Here is a 22,032-nt window from a genome sequence, read left to right as displayed (position 1 = left end):
AGAGTCGGCGGGCGCAGGAGGAGAGGGTGTTTATTAGGTTAACAAAGTAGGCCTGCTTGGCGGCGTGGAGGGAGGAGGTGTAGATAAGAAATGCAGATTTGTAGAGGGAGAAAGCATGAGGGGACCTGATTTTGCGCCACAGTCTCTCCAGTGCGCGACTGCGACGTTTGAGGCGTTTAGTGCTGTCGGTCTGCCAGGGTTGAAGCGGTCTGGGTTTGATGATGCGTGTGGTTAGGGGTGCCAGAGAGTTTAGGGCAGCTGACAGTGAGTCATTGTACAAGGTGGTGGCTATGCCAGGACATGACAGTGAGAGGATGCTGTCGTGTAGGCGGTCGGCGGCAGAGTGGAGGGGGGCCGGGTTCAGGTTGCGGAGGTTGCGGCTGGTGATGGTTTGGCGTTTTTGAGGGGGGGAGTTGGGGGAAGGGGAGATGGAGAAGGTGATGAGGTGGTGGTCGGAGAGAGGGAAGGGGGTGTTAGAGAACTGGTTGAGGGTACAGAGGTGGGAGAAGACAAGGTCCAGGGTGTTCCCTCCGAAGTGGGTGGAGGATTGAGTGTGCTGTGTGAGCGCGAAGGAGGAGGTTAGGTGGAGGAATTGGGAAGTGGCCGGGTTGTTGTCGTTGATGGGGATGTTGAAGTCCCCGAGGATGATGGTCGGTAGCTCAGAGGAGAGGAAGAAGGGGAGCCAGGCGGCGAAGTTGTCCAGGAAGCGGGGTATGGATCCGGGAGACCTGTAGATCACTGCGATCCTTAGGGGGGTGGGTGAGAAGAGTCGGATGCAGTGCGCCTCAAAGGAGGGGAAGGAAAGAGAGGGTGGGTTAGGGAGGACTTGGAAGGTGCTAAGCAGTGCTAGGAGCAAGCCGACACCACCACCTTTGCGATCGCTCAGTCTTGGTGAGTGGGTCCAGATGAGACCTCCATGAGTGAGTGCCGCAGGGGAAGTGGAGTCGGTGGCCTGTACCCAGGTTTCGGTGACTGCTAGGAGGTTGAGGGAGCGGGAGATGAAGAGGTCATGGATGGCGGTAAGCTTATTGCAAACCGAACGGGCATTCAGGAGTGCAACCGAGAGAGGGGGGATAGATATGGGGAGGAGGGGTACATGTATGAGGTTGAGGGGGTCGCGTCGGCTGGCGTGAGCAGGGGGGGCTCTGGGGGGGGGGGTGAGGTGGTGAGGGGCCAGGGTTCGGGGAGATGTCTCCAGCTGATATGAGAAGGAGGAGGGTGAGGAAGGTGGCCTGGGAACGGGAGGTGTAGGAGCGCTTGGGTCTGAAAGAGGTGGCAAGTGGGTCAGCGGGGAAGTGGAGTAGCAGGAGGAGGTGGTGGGTGCCGTAGTGGGGAGAGGGGAGAAGTGAGGGGGCGATATAGAGCTGCTTAGCGGGGGTGGGTGGGTAGAGGAAGGCGGTTTTAGGGATGGAGGAGAGGAGGACGAGGAGGAGGAGCGCAGGCGGCATGTTGGGGTGAGCGGGGTGCAGGAACGGTCGGGGTGGGTGAGGGGGTGCTGGTCAGGGATGGCGAAGCAGTGTCCGAAACGCCGTGGGAGGTGGCTGGTAGTCCCAGGTGGGGTGGAGGGCAGGGGATCCCTGGTGGGATGGTGGCCGTGCTATCCCTGGTGGGGTAGTAGCGATCCCTGGAGGGATAATGGTTAAGGGTCCCTGGTGGTTCGGGTTTCCGGTGGATGGTGGGATCCCTGAGTGTGTCCCTGGTGGCTGGCGGTGGGATGGTGGTTGGGCTCCCTGATGGGTAGTGGGTGCCCCTGGTGGAGTACCTGGTGTCCTGGGTCCTGGAGCGTCGGGGTGGAGGTGGATCCCTCCTATGTTAGGAGGACCGTTGGTGGTGGTGGTAGCTTCCCCGGAGGAGCGAAGGCGTCCCGCTGCGATTCCAGCCACGGCCAGCAGGAAACACTGCGGCTTTGGGTGCCGTGGTAGGCCTCAAGCCGCTTCGGACCGCCGGAGCTCCGCTGGAGAGACGGAGTGTCTGTGGCCCCTTCAGGGTGTTGGTGGGGACATCGTCAGCAGGCTCAGGGGCCCGGATGGCAGCGGATGGGGCGCGGGGGCACCGGAGCTGACGAGCACGTGGCTGCTCCGGGCGAGCTGGTACCCGGTGGTCGGGATGGACCCAGGGTCAGTGAGGGGGGCCCTGGGGAGGCTGGCTGATCGGGGACCGGGAAACAGAGCATCAGCAGCCTGGGCTGATGCCCGGCGATCCGGGTCGGCCACGCCAAAAATCGAGGCCGCGGCTTCGGGTGCCGGGTAGGCCGCAAGTCCCGGAGGTCCGGGAAAAAGGTCCAGTGGCCTTACCTGGCTGACGAGCAGGGACCGAAGGATCGTGGGGCCCCCGTCAGGGTCCGCTGCTGCCCAGATGGCAGCGGATTGGGGCCAGGGGAGCAGGAGCTCGCCGACGCACGTCCTTCTCGCCGGACGTCCCAGATGGGGGTCCCTTGACCCTTGACGTGGGAATTGTGGCTTACGCATGTATTTGCAAATGTGTGCAAACAAAACGCATACTGCTAGACAGCGCCACATTGGTTGTTTCACAAGCTGTCTGGTAAGTGTTGCTGGGAAATCTGTTGTTTGTCTTGTGGGTTGGTACATTAGCCTGGCCAAAGGGGAGAGGGAAAGGGAGATAGAAACACATACTCTAGTGACATGTTTTAAATGTTTTATTTTTTTTTATGTCATGCTTTATAAAATATAAAAAAAATAAAAAATTACTATGACATAAGCTTAGTGCTAGTATTAGTTACATTTTCACCATCCTAGTATTTTTTAATAACCTGATGCTGTTTAAAATTCACTCGCTGTGAGCAGGATTTGAACCTGCGCAGGGAAACCCTATTGGATTTCGAGTCCAACGCCTTAACCACTCGGCCATCACAGCTGTACACACTAAGCCACATTTTTACACTTTCTAAAGCTTACGCTGAGCTAATTATTCCTTCTCCATCCCCCATTTGATAGTTTCCTGAGCAGCCAATCCTAAAGCACCAGTAATGTCACATGATAGGATTCAGAGTGAGTCACAGGTTCTGCCATAACAGTGTGGTGTAGTCATAATGAGCACAGGAAAACTGAACTATATTCTCAACAACAAAATATGTGCTATTTGTTATTTCTTTAGCCTGCTTATCATCCCCAGTCTCCTCTAGTTTGTAAAGCCTAGTACACACAATCGGAAAATCGTACGAAAAAATACCGCTTTCGAAGCGATGGTACGATAATCTGATTGTTAGTACATAGTTTTCGAGAGCCGTTCATCTGAAATTTTCCAAAGGAACAAACATGAAAAGTTTTCTTGTACAATACCAGATTGTACGATTTATGTTTAATCAGTACAGTTTTCATCCTGAAACTACAATACAAAACAGTACAGGCGTACCTCGGTTTGCAAATTTAATGCGTTCTGCAGGACTTTTCGTATTGCGAAAAATTCATAAACTGAAATGCGGTTTCCCGTAGGAATGCATTGAAAAACAATCGGTTCAGGTCAGAAAAAAAGTCAAAAAAAGTCTTTTATCTGTAGAAAACTCTTTAAAAAGTGCACTTTAAAAGCATAAATACTGTACAGGGACATGATTAAAAAAAAAAATTTGTAAATGCATTGAAAACCAATTAAACCATTCTGCAGGTCAGAAAAAAAAAAAAAAAAAGTCTTATCTGTTCAGAACTCTTTATATAGTGCACTTTAAAGGCATAAATACTGTACAGGGACATGATTAAAAAAAAAAAAAATTGTAAATGCATTGAAAACCAATTAATATGTTCCAGAGGACAGAAAAAAGTGAAAAAATAGTCTTTTATCTATTCAAAACTCTTTATAAAGTGCACTTTAAAGGCACTTTAAAGGCATAAATACTGTACAAGGACATGATTAAAAATTAATTCGTAAATGCATTGAAAACCAATTAATTTGTTCCAGAGGTCAGCAAAAAGTGGAAAAAAAAGTATTTTATCTGTTCAAAACTCTTTATAAAGTGCACTTAAAAGGCATAAATACTGTACAGGGACATGATTAAAAAAAAAAATTGCACAAAGAAATGATTAAATGAAAAATTTGTACAAAGAAACGATTAAATGAAAAATTTGTACAAAGAAATGATTAAATATTAATTTGTAAATGCATTGAAAATCAATTAATCCATTCTGGAGGTCAGAAAAAAGTAAAAAAAAGTCTTATCTGTTCAAAACTCTTTATAAAGTGCACTTTAAAGGCATAAATACTGTACAGGGACATGATTTTAAAAAAAAAAAAATTGTAAATGCATAGAAAACCAATGAATCCGTTCCGGAGGTCAGAAAAAAGTAAAAAAAAAAGTCTAATCTGTTCAAAACTCTTTTTTATTATTATTATTATTATTATTATTAATATTATTATACAGGATTTATATAGTGCCAACAGTTTGCTCAGCGCTTTATAAAGTGCACTTTAAAGGCATAAATACTGTACAGGGACATGATTAAAAAAAAAAATTCGTAAATGCATTGAAAACCAATGAATCCGTTCGTATTGTGAAAAAAATTTGTAAACAGAGCCATTATTTTCAATAGATTTTCATTCGTAAACTGAAAATTACATTAACTGAGGCGTTCGTAAACCGCGGTGCGCCTGTACTTCCGAAGTTGTACTCTGTCGTAGAAGAATTTTGGTAAGTTGAGGAACCTCTTCATTTTCGATATGGAGACTAGCATGGAAAAAAAAAAAAAGCTAATTTTTGCGATATTCTCACCGCATGTACGAGGCTTAACTCCTCCATCTCTACCCGTACCTCCCTTCGTAACCTTTTATGTAGCATCTGGAGAAGGAGTAAAGGGGGATATTTACGGAGTTTCACTTGAGTGATAGCTCTGAGTCTGCCAGGGCTACTAAAATCACTCTGAAGATGGTGGGATCAGGCAGCAGTCTCAGGACTTATGGATGTCTACACAAGGGAGGCTTTTACAGGTAGAACTAGGGGTGTATTTACCGCAAGGCAAACAAGGCATTTGCCTAGGGCGGCATTTTTCAGGGGGGGTAGCACTGCCCCTTGGAAGAAGGGATGGAAGAAGGGACACACGTGGCATGGGGACCTGGTGGGTTCCGAGAGAGGCTGTGGGTTTCATGACAGTGTATGCACAACCCAACTCTCGTTCCTGGGGATGTCCGGAGCTGTGAAGGTGAGTGTCTTTCTCTCTCTCGCCATGGCTAGTGTATAGGGGGCAGTGGTAGTGGAAGGCTTGGGTGGAGGGCAGGGGTGTTCTTGGTCAATGTAAGGCTCTTTCTGCAGGGGGCACCAATTCTTGGGTTGCCTATGGCCGCACAAAACCTAAATACACCACTGGGTAGAACACAAATGCGCATGCAACCTAATGAGAAGAATGTGATCTTATAATACGTCTTCTATTCTAGGGCAGGGGCGGACTGACAACGCGTGGGGTCCCCAAGCTATGGGGGATCATGGGGCCCCTGTGTCCTCGTCCACACTCAAACAACACCCAAAAAAGCTTATGAAAGGTACCAGGGGAATCTCATGGGGCCCCCTGCTGACCCCGGGCCCTCAGGCAGTGCCCGAATTCCCAAATGGTCAGTCCGCCCCTGTTCTAGGGCTTCATTCATCACTTGATCTCCGGAAGGTTTTACCCCCTTCATGACCAGGACATTTTTTGCTATTCAGCGGTGTGCTAATTTAACTAGTTGCCGACTGCAGATAGCCGAATGATGGCTGCACTGCGGCCGGCCAGTTCTGAGTGGACGTCGTATGACGTCCTCCCAGAACGTGCTCTCCTGCGCGCCCCCCGGGGCGCGCACCCGGCGATCTCCGTGATCGCTGTGTCCTACAGACACAGCTGATCACGTGACGTGGTAAAAGGCCAATCACAGCGGCCTTTTACCACGTGATCAGCCGTGTCCAATGACACGCTGATCACCGGGAAAATGCAAATGCCGGTTCTAGGCTGCACTTTCCTCACACTGTCAGATCGTGAGGAAAGTACTGCCAAAAACCGGCAGTTGTCAGAGCAGGGATCGGCACCGATCATCAGGGTCACTGATCACCAGTGCCCTGATGATCGGTGCCCAGCAGTGCCACACACAAGTTCCGCCCACCTGTGCCCAGCAATGCACCCACCTGTGCCACCCAGCAGTGTCACCACCTGTGCCCAGAAGTGCCACCTACCTGTGCCCAGTAGTGCCACCCACCTTTGCCCACCCACCTGTGCCCACCAGTGCCACCCACCAGTGCCAATCAGTGCAGCCCAGCAGTGCTGCCAGTCAGTGCCACCAGTCAGTGCCCAGCGGTTGTGCCAGGCAGTGCCCAGCAGTGCCGCCAGTCAGTGCCCAGCAGTGATGTCAGTCAGTGCTACCTATCAGTGCTGTCTATCAGTACCCATTATCAGTGTTGCCTATCAGTGCCACCAATCAGTGCCGCATATCAGTGCCACCTATCCGTGACACCTCATTAGTGCCACCTATCAGTGCCGCCTATCAGTGCCCTTGAGTGCTGCTTATCAGTGCCCATCAGTGCCACCTATCAGTGCCCATCAGTGCCACCTATCAGTGCCCATCAGTGCCACCTATCAGTGCCCATCAGTGCCACCTATCAGTGCCCATCAGTGCTGCCTCATCAACGCACATCAGTGAAGGAGAAAAATTACCTGTTTGAAAAATTTTATAATAGAAACAAAAAAAGTTTTGTTTTTTTTTTCAAAATTTTTTGCACTTTTGTTGCTTATAGCACAAAAAGTAAAGTGCCCAGCAGCGATTACCACCAAAAGAAAGCTCTATTTGTGAGAAAAAAATGATAAAAATTTCATATGGGTACAATCTTGCATGACCGCGCAATTGTCAATCAAATTGCGACAGCGCTGAAAGCTGAAAATTGGCCTGGTAAATAAGGGGGTATAAGTGCCCGGTAGGCAAGTGGTTAACTGGCAATTGCTTGGTCAAGCAATGGTGTACACAAATGAAATTTATAAAAAAACATTTCACAGAAATAGAGCTTTCTTTTTGTATTTTTTGATCACCACTTGTTTTTTTATTTTATATTATATAAAAAAAAATACTTTCTACTTTCTGTTATAAAACATATCCAATCAAAAAAAAATCGATTTTCTTCATAAATTTAGGCCAAAATGTACTCTACGTGTCTTTAGTACAAAAAAAAATCCTAATAAGTGTATATTCATTGGTTTGTGAGAAAGATATAACATCTACAGACTTTGGTATAACTACTGAAATCGATGCAGCTTTGATGCTATACTAGTAATGGCCGTGACCAGCAACTTATTCTGGGACTGTGAGGCCTGGTTCACACCAATGCAAGGGCGGACTGACCATTCAGACACTCGGGCACTGCCCGAGGGCCTGGGGTCAGTAGGTGGCCCCATGAGATGCCCCTGGTACCTTTCATAGGCTTTTTTGGGAGTGGTTTGAGTAAGGGCGAGGACACAGGGGCCCCATGATCCCCTATTGTCCGGGGGCCCCATGACTTGTCAGTCCGCCCCTGCACCAGTGCGTTTTTTAGTGCTTTTTGCAGAAACACACTGCAGTCCATCCAACATGGTGTTCACATCTATGCATTTTTGAATTGCTGCATTTTTGGCAAAGGTCAGGGACTTTTTTTTTATGTTTTTGCTACAATAGAGTTCAATGGAGAAGGTGGTGAAACACATGTACAGGTGTACATCGATTTACGAACGCCTAGATTAACGTAATTTTCGGTTTACGAATGAAAATCCATTGAAAAACAATGCCTCGGAATGCACCTGTAGTGTGGTTTTGCATTTTTATTCTGCCCAGCAACAAAAAAAATTCCCTTTTTAACAAAAAAAAATCTGAAAAAAAATTCAAAGTGCAGTAAAAGTGCAGTACTAATTTTTTAAAAAATAAATTTGCGAAACAAACTGTATGTTGGTGCCGATTTTTAAATGCAATTGCCAGCTTTTTTTTTTCTTCACTATAGCTCACAGAATTAGCTGTCACTTTCCCCGGAGCTAAAGGATACTTTGTTTCTTTTATCTCGGGAAAACAAACTAAAAGAAAACATTGTTTCTTTCAACTCGGGGGAAACAAACTAAAGGGATACTTTGTTTCTTTTAGCTGGGGGGAAAGTGACAGCTGATTTCACTATAGTGAAGAAAAAAAAGCCAGTAATTAAATTTAAAAACTGGCACTGACCTATAGTGACAGTGACTTTTCTTTTTAGTTTTTTTCTGACCTCCAGAACAGATTGATTGTTTTTCAATGCATTCCTATGGGAAACCGTGTTTCGATTTACAAATTTTTTGCAATACAAAACGTCCCAGAGAACACATTAAATTTGTAAACCGAGGTACACCTATAGTGTGGTTTTGCATTTTTATTCTGCCCAGCAACAAAAATATTTCCCTTTTTAATGAAAAAAAATCTGAAAAAAAATTCAAAGTGCAGTAAAAACACAGTGAAAACGTGGCACAAATACACAAAAATACATACGTGGCAAAAAAAAAATACAAAGCACTGAAAAACGGACACAAAGCACAGTGCATTGGTGTGAACCAGGTCTCATAGTGTGGAGGGCAATCTGGTACTAACTGACACTGGCTGAGAGGTACACTAGCTGACTAACTGACTCTGGCATCAATAGTGACCCTAATACAGTGATCAGTGCTAATACTGTACAACATCTGAGGGTCAGCAAAGGGTTAAGTGTGTGCCTAACAATGTGTAATATGTACTGCTTTTACTAATAGTTTTGGCTGTTTTTTCTCCCTGCTTTTCAGGAGGAAGAAACAGCCAGATCTCTGCTCTGTGTGAAGAGCCCTGTGTGTTTTTTAAGCACAGGGCTCTATGCTGTGATTGGACACAGCCGATCAGCAGGTCTCAGCCATAAATCATTAGCCCAGACCTGCTGACAAAAACGCACCACAGCGCAGGTCAGCAGTGGGCACGTGCATACCCACTGGCCCAGAAGCAAACTTGTAACCTTTATTTATGTCGCTTAGACTGCAGCTGCCACCCAGTCACAAAATACATTGCAAGGGAAATAACACCGGAACCCCAACATGATTTGACTATGCAACCTTCTGATTTGGAGTGAGATGCACTACTGTTGCTCCACTAGGCCATTGAGGGACATATTCCTTCTCTGCATCAATACACTATGAGTGAGGACAGTCTAGTTTGAGCACTAATCAGTTTATTTTCTTGGTTTCCTTAGGATTTGGTTAAGCCTTCAAGTTGTGTAGAAGTCATATGACTATATGAAGGTGATTGTCCATGGAGTGTGAGATATTGGTGGTCCAATGATGAAGACGACTCAGGCTGGTCTAATAATAACTGTTGTAAGAGGAAGTTCTTGCTTACATATGACAGCTGCTGTGTTGATGTTCCCTAAAGAGCAGGCCAATATGTTGATGTTCCCTAAAGAGAAGGCCCATGTGTTGGTGTTCCCTAAAGAGCAGACCCATGTGTTGATGTTCCTTAATGAGCATGGCCCATGTGTTGATGTTCCTTAATGAGTATGGCCCATGTGTTGATGTTCCCTAAAGAGCAGGCCCATGTGTTGATGTTCCCTAAAGAGCAGGCCCATGTGTTGATGCTCCCTAAAGAGCAGGCCCATGTGTTGATGTTCCCTAAAGAGCAGGCTCATGTGTTGATGTTCCCTAAGGAGCAGGCCCATGTGTTGATGTTCCCTAAAGAGCAGGCTCATGTGTTGATGTTCCCTAAAGTGCAGGCTCATGTGTTGATGTTCCCTAAAGAGCAGGCTCATGTGTTGATGTTCCCTAAAGAGCAGGCCCATGTGTTGATGTTCCCTAAAGAGCAGGCTCATGTGTTGATGTTCCCTAAAGAGCAGGCCCATGTGTTGATGTTCAATAAAGAGCAGGTCCATGTGTTGATGTTCCCTAATGAGTATGGCCCATGTGTTGATGTTTCAAAAAGAGCAGGCTCATGTGTTGATGTTTCCTAAAGAGCAGGCCCATGTGTTGATGTTCAATAAAGAGCAGGTCCATGTTTTGATGTTCCCTAATGAGTATGGCCCATGTGTTGATGTTTCCTAAAGAGCAGGTCCATGTGTTGATGTTCCATAATGAGTATGGCCCATGTGTTGATGTTCCCTAAAGAGCAGGCCCATGTGTTGATGTTCCCTAAAGAGCAGGCTCATGTGTTGATGTTTCCTAATGAGCAGGCCCATGTGTTGATGTTCCCTAAAGAGCAGGTCCATGTGTTGATGTTCCCTAATGAGTATGGCCCATGTGTTGATGTTTCCTAAAGTGCAGGCCCATGTGTTGATGTTCCCTAAAGAGCAGGCCCATGTGTTGATGTTCCCTAAAGAGCAGGCCCATGTGTTGATGTTTCCTAAAGAGCAAGCCCATGTGTTGATATTCCCTAAAGAGCAGGTCCATGTGTAGATGTTCCCTAATGAGTATGGCCCATGTGTTGATGTTCCCTAAAGAGCAGGCCCATGTGTTGATGTTCCCTACAGTGCAGGCCCATGTGTTGATGTTCCCTAAAGAGCAGGCCCATGTGTTGTTCCCTAAAGAGCAGGCCCATGTGTTGATGTTCCCTAAAGAGCAGGATCATGTGTTGATGTTTCCTAAAGAGCAGGCCCATGTGTTGATGTTCCCTAAAGAGCAGGCCCATGTGTTGATGTTCCCTAAAGAGCAGGCCCATGTGTTGATGTTCCCTAAAGAGCAGGCCCATGTGTTGATGTTCCCTAAAGAGCAGGCCCTACACACACAGAATTTCTTCAGTCTTCCAGACTGAAGATTCGCACCCTCATTCAACCTGGAAGACAGAGGATACCTAGTGGTTGAACAGAAGTACAGTGGGAGACTGAGCTATTCTAGCCACAGTTTTTTTAACCAACTAAGGAACAATGTAAAAAAAAACAGTCTGAAGTTAGGCATTAAGTTTATTTTTTTTTATTAATTAATGAACATAGAAAATTTTGTTATAAATATAGTTAACTACATTTTACAAGTCAGACAATTGCTTCACTTTAAAGTCAAGTGACTAAAGCCAATAGCCTAGGATGGGAAAAATATTGATCCCATGATTGCCAGATTCTGGAATTAATATATGAAGGTTTTTCAGTGCTGCTTCTTCAATTTTTTACAAATTGTGAATGAAGTGAATCATCATTTGAAGCGCCTGTCAACTGGCAACAAAGGCCATTCAAGGAATACAGCACCCAGTACCTAGCTGTGGCAGTTAGTTGGTAAAATAATATTTTGTTTTGAGATACTAATGACGCTGAAACAAGAAACTGCTCAGCAAAATGACTCTCAAAACCGAAAAAACACCAACATGTTTTTTCAAGAATCACAAATAAAGGTGACCAAGAGAAGCAGACCACCTCATCTTAATTTATTAGGGTATCGCAGTAAGGTCCACCCAACAGTTCTCTTAGACCCATGGTCTCCATGAACTCAACTTTTGATCAGAAGATAGTCCAGTTTGAGCACTAATCAGTTTATTTTCTTGGTTTCCTTGGGATTTGGTTATGCAGTCAAGTTGTGTAGAAGTCATATGACTATATGAAGGTGATTGTCCATGGAGTGTGAGATATTGTTGGACCAATGATGAAGACGACTCAGGGTGGTTTAATAATAACTGTTGTAAGAGGAAGTTCTTGCTTACATATGACAGCTGCTGTGTTGATGTTCCATAAAGAGCAGGCCCATGTGTTGATGTTCCCTAAAGAGCAGGCCCATGTGTTGTTGTGCCCTAAAAAGCAGGCCCATGTGTTGATGTGCCCTAAAGAGCAGGCCCATGTGTTGATGTTCCCTAAAGAGCAGACCCTACACACATAGAATTTCTTCAGTCTTCCAGACTGAAAATTCTTACCTTCATTCAACCTGAAAGACAGAGAATACCTAGTGGTGGAACAGAAGTACATTGGGAGACTGAGCTATTATAGCCACAGTTGTTTTTAACCAACTAAGGAGCAATGTAAAAAAAAACAGTCAAGAATCGCAAAGAAAGGTGACCAAGAGAAGCAGACCACCTCATCTTAATTTATTAGACTATCGCAGTAAGGTCCACCTAACAGTTCTCTTAGACCCATGGTCTCCATGAACATGACTTTTGATCAGAAGATAGTCCAGTTTGAGTACTAATCAGTTTATTTTCTTGGTTTCCTTGGGATTTGGTTATGCAGTCAAGTTGTGTAGAAGTCATATGACTACATGAAGGTGATTGTCCATGGAGTGTGAGATATTGGTGGTCCATTGATGAGGACACATCAGGGTGGTTTAACAATAACTGTTGTAAGAGGAAGTTCTTGCTTACATATGACAGCTTCTGGCTGGAGTTTATTAAGTGCAAGGTGGTTTGAAGGCAATGCTGGAAGCCAAACTGGTATTCCTGACTGAAGTTATCTTGTGGCATCTCAGAGGGCTTCATTGTGGACTGGAGAAACTGAACTGTGTATTCCAAGATCTCTGCTTTCTCAATTTTTGGATTCTGTAATTTCTGCCATTAAAAAGGATACATGGATTGACAGTTACAGGGACACTGTTACCCAACATTGTGAAATGTATACAACTTGATAAACCAAAGGTGCGTATGTCAGCATTACATATCTAAAGTCTAAACATTTTTATTGATCTGGACAGAGTGAGGAAGAATTAGAACCCTTGCAAGGTCTTTATTGCTCTATTTATCCTTGCAGGGGAGATTCTGACTATAGCTATATTCCCATGACACACATTCTTGGAAGTATGGCTCATTAATAGAGGGTCCTGTAGTGACTACCAGCTGGGACTGGAAATATCATAGGCAAACGTACATATTTGCCAACACACTACGGATCTCGATATGGTCCAAAAAGGTTTTTATCCCAAAAAGATCACATCACAAAGGAAAGTGCAATGTTTCTGAGCTACTAAGGGGTCCTGCGTGGTTCCGAAACGTTGCACTTTTCTTTGTGATGCAATCTTTTTGGAGTAAAAACCTTTTTGGACCATATCAAGATCCTTGGTGTGCTGGCGAATATGTAAATTTGCTAAGGATATTCATCCATTCTTTTTGTGATGGCATGGGATGGGACAGCCAACGTTACAGTTACTAATAGAACAAGAACAAAGGTAAATTCTTTCAATGGGGTCACCTGTTTCAATGGCAGCTGTCTATGAGAAAATATCCCCTCAATTTGGAGAGATTTCATCTAAGTTCCTGTTGTGTCTTCAGGACTGGAAGTATTAGTGAAGGGTTCCTAATTCATTCAAAACGAAACTCTCTGAATTTTAGATAGCGTGGGACAAAATAGCTTTGATATTTGGTCACAAGACTGGCTGACCTTCAGGCACAGATCTGGCTGCCTTGAAATCCCAGGACCACAGATTATGTGGAGTAAAAGCAAACCTTTCATGCAGTCTGTCACCTTTCAGCAGGATGGTAAGGGGCTTATTCAGAATATATGTGAAATTTGACAGTGCTCCCATTACAAAAAAAAATAAAAAGTGTAACTGAATGTATAGAGGTGATAAAGAAAAATAATTATTATGTGCTTTACTGATGATTATACAACATCATTAAGCGCTTGTATGCTAATGTTAGGTTCTTTATATAATAACAGGTTCACTGGCTACTATGATCCTGCAGAAAGATGTTTGTGGAACAAATTGCTGATCTTTGGAATGTCTTGTTGGAGAACATAGAGAAAGTAAGGCTTCTTGTTCCACATTAAGGTATATGAGAGTCTAGAGGTCAATCAAGTTGACAAAGTGTTCCACAATAACAGAAATTACTGTCTCTTGGAATAAATTATATGCTGCTTGTGAAAATTCTCAAGTGAATGATTACATATACAAAATGTTTGTCTGTTTGTTAGGGAGGGTCTTACAAGGTGGTATCAAAATGATTTGATACTATTTTTGTAACATGCCAGTAGATAGCAGCACAAGCCTGCATGCACAGTCACAGGGAGAACCAACCTTCATAAGTCGGTGTTTCAAAAGACACTGTCCTTTGTACATCGGGAGCTGTGCAAATGGTGCTATTCTAACCATGTGCATTACCGTATCCTCTATTTCATCATGGACAGCAAGTTAGAACAAAGAGCAAAAATGAAATTCTGCGTAAAGTGGGAAAAAAGAGACATTTGACATGATTCCGCAAGTTTATGGCAATGCTACAGTGAGCCTTCCAAGGTGTTTTGAATGGCACGTGTGCTTCAAGAGTGGAAGAACCATGAGAGATCAGGAGGACCTTCAACAAGCTCAACCCCTGAAAATGTCAAAATGGTGAAACCATTTTGCAACTTGTGCTTGATGATCATAGGAGAACAATCCACAACCTTGCAGCCATTGTCGGTATGTCACAGCAGTCCAGGCAATCCTTACATGTGATTCGAACATGTGCCGTGTTACTGATAGGTTTGTCCCCACGCTGCAATGATCTCACTTCTGCACACGCCCTACTCACCAGACTTGGCTTCGGACTTTGCCCTCTTCCCGAAGATGAAGATCCAGCTCAAAGGTTACCGTTTTGACAACATTGCAAAAATTCAGCGTGAATAGCCAAAGGTGCTTGGCACGCTTCGAAAAGAAGACTTCCAGGATACATTCCAGAAGTGACAGGAATGCTGCGAGAGCTGTTTTGCTGTGCAAGGGGGCTATTCTGATGGTGATAGTATGTAACATAGATAAATAAAGTACTTTCTTATAAACAGAGCTATTCTCTAAACATTTTGATACCAACTCGTACACCAAGAGTACTGAGGTACTGGTGAGTAGGGTGTGTGTGAAAGTGAGATCATTGCAGCCTGGGGACAAACCTATCAGTAACACGGCACATGTTCAAATCACATGTGAGGATTGCCTGGACTGTTCCGTGTGACACACCAACAATGGTAGCAAGGTTGTGGATTGTTCTCCTATGATCATCATGCACAAATTGCCGAATGGTTTCACCATTTCGACATTTTCAGGGGTTGAGCTTGTTGAAGGTCCTCCTGATCTCTCATGGTCTTCCAGTGATGTTCTTCCACTCTTGAAGCACGAGTGCCATTCAAAACACCTTGGAAGACTCATTGTAGCATTGCCATAAACTTGCTGAATCATGTCAAATGTCTATTTTTTCCCACAATACACCAAGAGTTATATTTACCACCTCGTACTTGGCAAGTGTACCAAGGATCTGACCTCCTGATCAAACAGGAGGTTTTTATACCCCAATCCTGTGCAGTTGCCATGTAAGACCCTCCCACACAAACATTTGTGCAGGATTGGGGTATCAAAACCTCCTGCTTGATCAAGAGGTCAGATCCTTGTTACACTTTCCATATAACCAATCTCTGCACACATAGATCTCTTTGCTTTAGAACAGGGGTCTCCAAACTTTCTAAACAAAGGGACAGTTTTTCGTCCTTCAGAATTTAGGGGGGCCGGACTGTGGCCAGTGGGAGTGGAAATTTGCCTGGCATCAGTGGCAGTAAACATCACATATGGCAGAAAACATCACATGGTATTAGGTGGAGGAATAGTGCATTGTCATTTGTATCCTTTGGGGAAATGGTGCCCCATAGGTGGTGTCAGTTGACAGAATAGTGTCTTGTATCAGTCGAAGGAATAGTGCCCCCAGGGCCGGATAAAGGCAAGCAAAGGGCCGCATCCGGCCCCTGGGCCCCAGTTTGGAGACCACTACTTTAGAATCTTAGCTCTTATTTTTACTTGTAAGTTTTTCATGCTACATAAACTTTCAAAATCTTCACTGTAAGGTTGTCTGTATTACCAGAGAAAGTAACACCTCATGATTATAAAACGATATCTGGTTTAAAATTGATCTCAGTTTTTTCTAAACTGTGGATATCAGAAATAGTTTTTTCATTAAAATCTCACCTCAATCTTCATCTGCTGAGATAGGAAAATTCTCAGCTTCTCTAGGCTGGTATTAATTCTTTCCCTCCTCTTCTTTTCCACCTGGGGCTTCAAAAGCTGCAATGGAATAGAATGGAATGGAAAAAACAAATGTAATGACCATGACTGACCAAGGGGCGATTGCACTTAAAAATGATGCTGTTTAGTGTACCTTTACTGGTATTGTAGCTTGATAAATGAAAGCCAAGTTGTCCAGTTGGTCTTACTGTCCATAGAACTAGATGCATTTATAATTGATCTAGTTTTTATAGACCTAATAAAGTAAAGGTCACCTCAGCCCACAACATAACATACCCTAAGAACATACAATCCTAATAACTAGGGTTGCACCAATACCGATACCGGTATCAGTATTGGTGTTGACACCGAGTACTTGCACAAGTACTCATGCAAATACTCCCGATACCTTTGCTGTGCTATTTGAGCCCATACAAAGGCTCCTCCGGCTTGGCTTGTGCTGATAGGAGGGGCTGAATGGCTTCTGATTGGTTAGTGCTTTCCATGAGATGGTGCTGACCAATCAGAAGTCATCTAGCCCGTACTGTCAGTGCTGCAAGGTAAGGAGAGAAAGCCAAAGGGGTTTCCCCAGACTGGTAGAGCAGCTTTTTGGTGTCTGATAGCTGGGGATAAGGAATCTGGTACAGTGGGGTGGATAAGGGTCCAGTGGATGGCTGGAACTACTGGAGGCTGGGGGAGAGAGCTGCTGGAGGCTTGTGGGAGAGAACCATGGGAGAGGCAGGAGGTGCCAAAGCTGCAGTCGCTGATGTCCACAGTTGGATCGGGAGCCAGAGCTGGTGGAACCCATAATGCAGGGAGGTTTCCTGCACCGCTCCTGTGTGAACTCAAGCTCAAAGTCACTATGACAAGCCCTGGATTCACACAGGAGCTGTGTGGAAAACCTCATGCAATTAGGCATGAGGGCAGCACAGTGGCTAAATGGTTAGCACTGGCACCACTAGGGTCATTGGTTCAAATCCCAACCATGGCACCACCTGTCTGGAGTTTGTGTGTTCTCCCTGTGCCTGCATGGGTTTCCTCTGGGTACTCCAGCTTTCTCCCACACACCAAAGACATACTGGTTGGATCCTGTCTAAATTGGCTCTAGTATGTGTAGTATGCATTGTGTAAATTGACAGTTCTATATAAGTACCTGTAATAAATAAAAATTGGACAGGAATCACATGCAATTCTTTGCAGTGCAATTTGAGCCTATTCATTTTGTATGGGTTCAAATCGCACCACAAAGGTATTGGTATGTACTTGAGGTACAAAGGTATTGGTACGTACTTGAGGTACAAAGGTATTGGTACGTACTTGAGGTACAAAGGTCTTGGTACGTACTTGAGGTACAAAGGTCATGGTACGTACTTGAGGTACAAAGGTCTCGGTACGTACTTGAGGTACAAAGGTCACGGTACGTACTTGAGGTACAAAGGTCACGGTACGTACTTGAGGTACAAAGGTCACGGTACGTACTTGAGGTACAAAGGTCACGGTACGTACTTGAGGTACAAAGGTCACGGTACGTACTTGAGGTACAAAGGTCACGGTACGTACTTGAGGTACAAAGGTCACGGTACGTACTTGAGGTACAAAGGTCTCGGTAGGTACTTGAGGTACAAAGGTCACGGTACGTACTTGAGGTACAAAGGTCTCGGTACGTACTTGAGGTACAAAGGTCTCGGTACGTACTTGAGGTACAAAGGTCTCGGCGAGTACTTGAGGTACAAAAGTCTCGGTACGTACTTGAGGTACAAAGATCTCGGTACGCACTTGAGGTACAAAGGTCTAGGTGAGTACTTGACTGAAAGTATCAGTATTCATGCTCGCTGGGTAAAAAAAAACAGTATTGGTGCATCTGTACAAAGAACAATGGTCCAAAAGCAGCCTAAATCAATAACCTGGGAACAAATGACCAGGGAAGAAAATATACTAATCAATAGCCTAACAACATTCAACATTAATGGTCAAAAGCCATGTATTGAGTGATTTTTGACTGGCTCCTGATGAACTGGCTGAAATTTGATTAATAGGTGGCCTAATAACACCCTCTGGGTGGAAAATTCTTGGCTGAACAGTGGCTGCACCCAATCAGATAAAATCGCTGTTCAGGAATTCTAAGGATGGATAATTCTGTTCAGCCTGAACAAAAAAATATATCAGTGCAGGGCCAGTTTAAGAAATTTGACAAGAAGAGCAAACACCTTCAGTCCTTCTCCATTCACACAACAGCCACCGCCTTTATTCATTGAGCAAACGTCCCTAAAACAAATGAGCAAATGCTGGTTAATTCATACAGAATGGACGCACATCTAGTTTCACAGGACGAGTAGCAATGCAATTGCTTTTATAAATAACCCCATAGTGGTATTAACCCCTTGCCCCTTGTTTGATTGAGCAGTGCACTCCTGCATATCCAAGCACTGTTTTCTGACAGGCTTCTATGACATATATATTCCCTACACACGGTCACAAAAATGATTTTTTTTTTTTTGCTGTAAAAATACCAAACCAGCCACTCAAAACATTTTCTTCTACAGTCACTAGGGGCAGCACCGCTCAGCAGTTTAGGGTATGCAAAAATGGAACATTTTGGTGCAACTGTTAAATTATTTTGTTCATTTTTTAAATAAAGAGTTAGCATAACTTCCGCATGTTGTAATGCACAATTCATATTTAATATTAGCTGAATATAGTTTTTAATAATAATTCATTCTACTTCTTGTATTCTGAGCACATTGGATGTGTTTCGGACATTGTTGGGTTAGTTTTCAGGTATCATATGAGATCACATGAGCCGACCATAAAAGCGGGACTAAACACAGGAATTGCAGGAAGAAGACAGAAATGAAAAAAAAAAACCATGGAAACAATTGTATCTCTTTTACAGCTTGGGCAGGGGTACCCATGTATAAAGAGGACAGAAATATGTCTTTCTATCTATATATTAACCTGTCCATCCATTTATCTATCTATCTATTATCTATCTATCTATTTATCTATCTATCTATCTATCTATCTATCTATCTATCTGTTCAACCATCTATCTATCTATCTATCTATCTATCTATCTATCTATCTATCTATCTATCTATCTATCTATCTATCTATCTATTCATCTGTCCATCCATCCATTTATCTATTTATCTATCTATCTATCTATCTATCTATCTATCTATCTATCTATCTATCTATCTATCTATCTATTCATCTGTTCAACCATCTATCTATCTATTATCTATCTATCTATCTATCTATCTATCTATCTATCTATCCATCACCATACATGTAAAAAGTTTGGTACATTACTTATTATGTTGGTAAACTAGACCTGGACCCCAAAAACAGTGCCCACCTTAGGCGGACTCTAACACCTGATTAATATTTCAGTCTTTGGCAGAGACATGAGAAATAAAGTAAACTATTACACAGTTTAACCCTCCTCCATCTAGCTGAAATATCAGTTTTGGGTGGACTAATCCTGTAATAAGACAAAAAAAATAGTTTTTCAGAAAAGATGTCAGTCCTAGTTATAGAATAATTTACCTTTCTTGGATTCTCCAGCACTGCCCCCACCATCTTATTCCTCCTCATGCCTGAGATGTGATTAGCTGTGTTGGAATCTCTCATGTGTCAATAATCTTCTAGGTCCTTAAAGACCCCCCTTATATAGTCCTGAGTGCCACCTGTGGTGCTTATTCTCTTTACAATGAGATCAGCCAATAAGAAGAGAGCAGGCACCCACTTTGACCAGTCACAGAAGGCCCACTCCACTCATTTATCTCATTTACTCACTGCTGAGCCCCCAGCTGGCACTCTTTTCACATGCACAACTAACTTATTAATTAGATCTAAAGATATCTTGTCCCGGGGTCTGTATAGCTTGGATAGTGAAGCCTAGACTTTGACATCCAATGGTGGTTGGACAGAATGACAATTGAACAACTGCTCCTGTATCCAGGTTCTTTGGACTGCTTGAGTGTGTCTGGTTGGGAGAAGGCGTTGTAGCCAGATATCCACCTTACCAACCGATCAGCGACTTCTGCCCCTCTCTGCCAATCCCTCCACTGGCTTCCACTAACCCAACGTATAAAATTCAAAATACTAACCACAACATACAAAACCTTGCCTATTTGGCCATCGTTGGTGAAGAGAGAAGGTCCTCTGTATGGGCAAATTTGAAATTTGCTCTAGGCTGTGGGCTTTTCCTCCCTAGTTGGTGTCTTAACAGCCAATCAAATTGCACCAGAATTGTCACATGGGAAGAAGACAAGCGTGTCCCTTGCTCCTCATAAAAAAATCAGAGGAGACAATTAGGCAGATTTTATTCAGAGTTAGGAGAGTCAAAAGTTGAGGTCCTACTGTTGTGGCTGTAATAAAAGGGGCTTTTTCTTTAAAACTACAAAATTGGCAACAGGACTTCAAAGTATGCGCCATGACATGCACATGGGTGACCAAAACTTGGGGTCATTTACGCAAACTTGTCATTTTAAAACATTTTCCTAAAGCCAAACGTCAGGCAATTTTGCAAAGCAGCTCTGGCTGCAATATTGACCTCCACTCCAATACTGACCCATAGTACTTAATTTTTGCCACCAGATGTCCTCCATCTTCCAGGTTGAATCATGCTCAGTAACATTCAATCTTGAAGACTGAGGACATCCTGAGAGTGCAGGGTGTCATGGACCTGCCCCCTGAAAGGGTGTCACCACAGTACCCTGCTTTTTCAGTGTAATGACACAAAGAGGGTTGATGACATTGTCCCATTAGCAGTGCTCTGTGCATCAATGAGAATTGCCCAACAGCAGGAGAGGAGGAAGGAAGACGACCCTTCCCCTGACTTTACTGGTCTGAAGACTTCCAAAAAAGATACATTAAAAAAAGAAAGAAAAAAATGTAAAAAATAAAATTATATATATATATATATATACCAGAAAGATGTTCCACTGGGTAGTGGCAGAAGGCTGAGCCCAAATTGGGTTATAATAAAGTCCATTTGTAGTTTCAATTCTGAGGGTACAAACCTACTTCTGTTTTTATGTTTCTACCATTTTTTTTGTCTTTGCTTTAATATCACTCCAGTGCTACCCCAATCTCCCCTCCCCCATCAGCCTGTTAGATGTACGGACCACTGTGTGAGACAAGGGGTCTCTTTCCAACCAGCCTGACCTGCTCTTACGTCTCTCTAATTGGTAGAAAGAGTGAGAGTCTCTGATTGGACCACAGTAGTTGTGACTGTCTGGAGTCGTCTCACCACTTATTTCAGTTTTATATCATCCAACCAGCCCGACCTGCTCCTACATCCCTCCAATCAGTAGAAAGAGTGAGAATCTCTGATGGGACCACAGTATTTATGACTGCCTGGAGTCGTCTCCCCACTTATTTCAGTTTTATATCAGGAAGACACCAGGAAGATGTTCCACTGGGTTGTGGCAGAAGGCTGAGCCCAAAGTTGGGTTATAATAAAGCCCATTTGTAGTTTAAATTCTGATGGTACAAACCTACTTCTGTTTTTATGTTTCTACTTTTTTTTTTTTTACTTTGCTTTAATATCACTCTAGTGCTGCCCCAATCTCCCCTCCCCCATCACCCTGTTAGCTGTAAGGACCACTGTGTGAGACAAGGGGTCTCTTTCCAACCAGCCCAACCTGTTCCTATGTCCCTCCAATCAGTAGAAAGAGTGAGAGTCCCTGATTGGACCACAGTAGTGGTGACTGTCTGGAGTCGTCTCACCACTTATTTCAGTTTTATATCATTTTATATCATCCAACCAGCCCGACTTGCTCCAATGTCCCTCAAATCAGTAGAACGAGTGAGAGTCTCTGATTGGACCACAGTAGTTGTGACTGCCTGGAGTCATCTCACCACTTATTTCAGTTTTATATCATCCAACTAGCCCAACCTGCTCCTACATCCCTCCAATCAGTAGAAAGAGTGAGAGTCCCTGATTGGACCACACTAGTTGTGACTGCCTGGAGTCGTCTCACCATTTATTTCAGTTTTATACCATTTTATATCATCCAACCAGCCTAACCTGCTGCTACATTTATCCAATCAGTAGAAAGAGTGAGAGTCTCTGATTGGACCACAGTAGTTATGAGTGCCTGGAGTCGTCTCACCACTTATTTCAGTTTTATATCAGGAAGACACCAGGAAGATGTTCCACTGGGTTGTGACAGAAGGCTGAGCCCAAAGTTGGGTT

General features: G+C 44.0%; 1 protein-coding gene and 1 non-coding gene across 2 annotated transcripts; both read right to left on the bottom strand.

Annotated features, from left to right (window-relative positions):
- Window positions 1–2,792: 2,792 nt before the first annotated feature.
- Window positions 2,793–2,874, bottom strand: TRNAS-CGA (transfer RNA serine (anticodon CGA)). Its single transcript has one exon. It is a non-coding gene; the product is annotated as a tRNA-Ser (tRNA).
- Window positions 2,875–11,930: 9,056 nt separating this feature from the next.
- LOC149436462 (transcription factor HES-7.1-B-like) lies at window positions 11,931–15,818 on the bottom strand. The gene is made up of 2 exons (XM_089661600.1): window positions 15,792–15,818; window positions 11,931–12,423 (listed from the first exon to the last, which is right to left on the bottom strand). The coding sequence occupies exons 1-2, from the start codon at window positions 15,801–15,803 to the stop codon at window positions 12,007–12,009; spliced, it is 429 nt and encodes a 142-aa protein (XP_089517726.1). The 5' UTR covers window positions 15,804–15,818; the 3' UTR covers window positions 11,931–12,006.
- Between the last annotated feature and the right edge of the window lie 6,214 nt (window positions 15,819–22,032).

This window comes from Staurois parvus, unplaced genomic scaffold (assembly GCF_062004578.1).
Source record: "Staurois parvus isolate SC_StPar_1 unplaced genomic scaffold, SC_StPar_1.0 ptg001352l, whole genome shotgun sequence".
NCBI lineage: Eukaryota > Metazoa > Chordata > Amphibia > Anura > Ranidae > Staurois > Staurois parvus.
The sequence above is the reverse complement of the archived record's forward strand: the minus strand, read 5'-3'. Positions and strand labels throughout refer to the sequence as shown.